A 2,484-nucleotide genomic window follows, 5' to 3' on the forward strand; every position below is an offset into this window, starting at 1 on the left:
CCCTGTGACCCTTGACCAGAACCCTGTGACCTTTGACCAGAACCTTGTGACCTTTGACCAGAACCTTGTGACCTTTGACCAGAACCTTGTGACCTTTGACAAGAACCTTGTGACTTTTGACCAGAACCTTGTGACTTTTGACCAGAACCCTGTGACCTTTGACCAGAACCTTGTAACCTTTGACCAGAACCTTGTGACCTTTGACCAGAACCTTGTGACCTTTGACAAGAACCTTGTGACTTTTGACCAGAACCCTGTGACCTTTGACCAGAACCTTGTAACCTTTGACCAGAACCTTGTGACTTTTGACCAGAACCCTGTGACTTTTGACCAGAACCTTGTGACTTTTGACCAGAACCTTGTGACTTTTGACCGGAACCTTGTGACCTTTGACCAGAACCTTGTGACCAAAACCCTGTGACCTTTGACCAGAACCTTGTGACTTTTGACCAGAACCTTGTGACTAAAACCCAGTGACCTTTGACCAGAACCTTGTGACCTTTGACCAGAACCCTGTGACCTTTGACCAGAACCTTGTGACCAAAACCCTGTGACCTTTGACCAGGGCCCTGTGACCTTTGACCAGAACCTTGTGACTTTTGACCAGAACCTTGTGACCTTTGAACAGAACCCTGTGACCTTTGACCAGAACCTTGTGACTTTTGACCAGAACCCTGTGACCTTTGACCAGAAGCTTGTGACCAAAACCCTGTGACCTTTGACCAGAACCTTGTGACCTTTGACCAGAAGCTTGTGACCAAAACCCTGTGACCTTTGACCAGAACCTTGTGACCTTTGACCAGAACCCTGTGACCTTTGACCAGAACCTTGTGACCTTTGACCAGAACCTTGTGACCAACCCTGTGACCTTTGAGCAGAACGCTGTGACCTTTGAGCAGAACCTTGTGACCAAAACCCTGTGACCTTTGAGCAGAACCTTGTGACCAAAACCCTGTGACCTTTGAGCAGAACCTTGTGACCAAAACCCTGTGACCTTTGACCAGAACCTTGTGACCAAAACCCTGTGACCTTTGAGCAAAACAGTGTGACCTTTGAGCAGAACCTTGTGACCTTTGACCAGAACTTTGTGACCAGAACCCTTTGACCTTTGAGCAAAACAGTGTGACCTTTGAGCAGAACTTTGTGACCTTTGACCAGAACCCTGTGACCAGAACCCTTTGACCTTTGAGCAAAACAGTGTGACCTTTGAGCAGAACCTTGTGACCTTTGACCAGATCTTTGTGACCTTTGACCAGAACACTGTGACCAGAACCCTTTTACCTTTGACCAAAACCCTTTGACCAGAGCCCTTTTATCTTTGTCTAGAACCCTGTGACCTTTGACCAGAACTTTGTGACCTTTGACCAGAACACTGTGACCAGAACCCTTTTACTTTTGACCAAAACCCTTTGACCAGAACCATTTTATCTTTGACTAGAACCCTGTGACCTTTGAGCAGAACCTTGTGACCTTTGACCAGAACTTTTTGACCTTTGACCAGAACACTGTGACCAGAACCCTTTTACTTTTGACCAAAACCCTTTGACCAGAACCCTTTTATCTTTGACCAGAACCCTGTGACCTTTGACCAGAACCATTTGACCTTTGGCCAGAACCTTGTGACCAGAACCCTCTGATCTTTGTCCAGAACCCTTTGACCTTTGTCCAGAACCCTTTGGCCTTTGACCAAAACCCTTTGACCTTTGACCAGATCTCTTTGACCTTTGACCAGAACCTAGTGATCTTTGACCAGAACCTTGTGACCAGAACCTTGTGACCTTTGACCAGAACCTAGTGATCTTTGACCAGAACCTTGTGACCAGAACCTTGTGACCTTTGACCAGAACCTTGTGACCAGAACCTTGTGACCTTTGACCAGAACCTTGTGACCAGAACCCTGTGACCTTTGACCAGAACCTTTTGACCTTTGACCAGAACACTGTGACCTTTGACCAGAACCCACAATCTGGTCCAGCTATCTTTATGGGGACCTGGCATTGACTTCCATTGTTTTCTACAGTCTAACCCTGGTCACCAACCCTAACCTCACCTGACCCTTCACACCTTGGTCCTAACCTTAACCCCCCAACTCATCAACAGCATTTCCCCTCATGGGGACTAGACTCAGATCCCCAAAAGTACCATTATGCCCCCACAAGTCAGTGTGTTTGCCAAAAAAACTGCCCCACAACGTAGGGAAGACCAGTTCCCTGTGACTCTCATCCCAAACAGATAGACCCTGTATGCTCTGGTCAGGCTAGTCAAGAGAACAAAACCACTTCCAGGATCCATCTGTTCTGGATCAGACCAAGTCCTGGATCCATCAGAAGGTTCTGGATCAGACCAAGTCCTGGATCCATCAGAAGGTTCTGGATCAGACCAAGTCCTGGATCCATCAGAAGGTTCTGGATCAGACCAAGTCCTGGATCCATCAGAAGGTTCTGGATCAGACCAAGTCCTGGATCCATCAGAAGGTTCTGGATC

General features: G+C 47.4%; 1 protein-coding gene across 1 annotated transcript in view; it reads right to left on the reverse strand.

Annotated features, from left to right (window-relative positions):
• LOC106511630 (uncharacterized) overlaps positions 1–1,295 on the reverse strand; it is a gene marked incomplete at its 5' end in the record, with an annotated part of 2,401 nt that extends 1,106 nt beyond the window's left edge. Inside the window, 3 exons of the mRNA XM_014000384.1 lie at positions 23–358; positions 415–456; positions 653–1,295. Coding sequence (XP_013855838.1) covers positions 23–358; positions 415–456; positions 653–1,295 — 1,021 coding nt within the window. The remainder of the gene's footprint in view (positions 1–22; positions 359–414; positions 457–652) is intronic.
• Between the last annotated feature and the right edge of the window lie 1,189 nt (positions 1,296–2,484).

Source organism: Austrofundulus limnaeus, unplaced genomic scaffold (assembly GCF_001266775.1).
Source record: "Austrofundulus limnaeus strain Quisiro unplaced genomic scaffold, Austrofundulus_limnaeus-1.0 Scaffold3016, whole genome shotgun sequence".
NCBI lineage: Eukaryota > Metazoa > Chordata > Actinopteri > Cyprinodontiformes > Rivulidae > Austrofundulus > Austrofundulus limnaeus.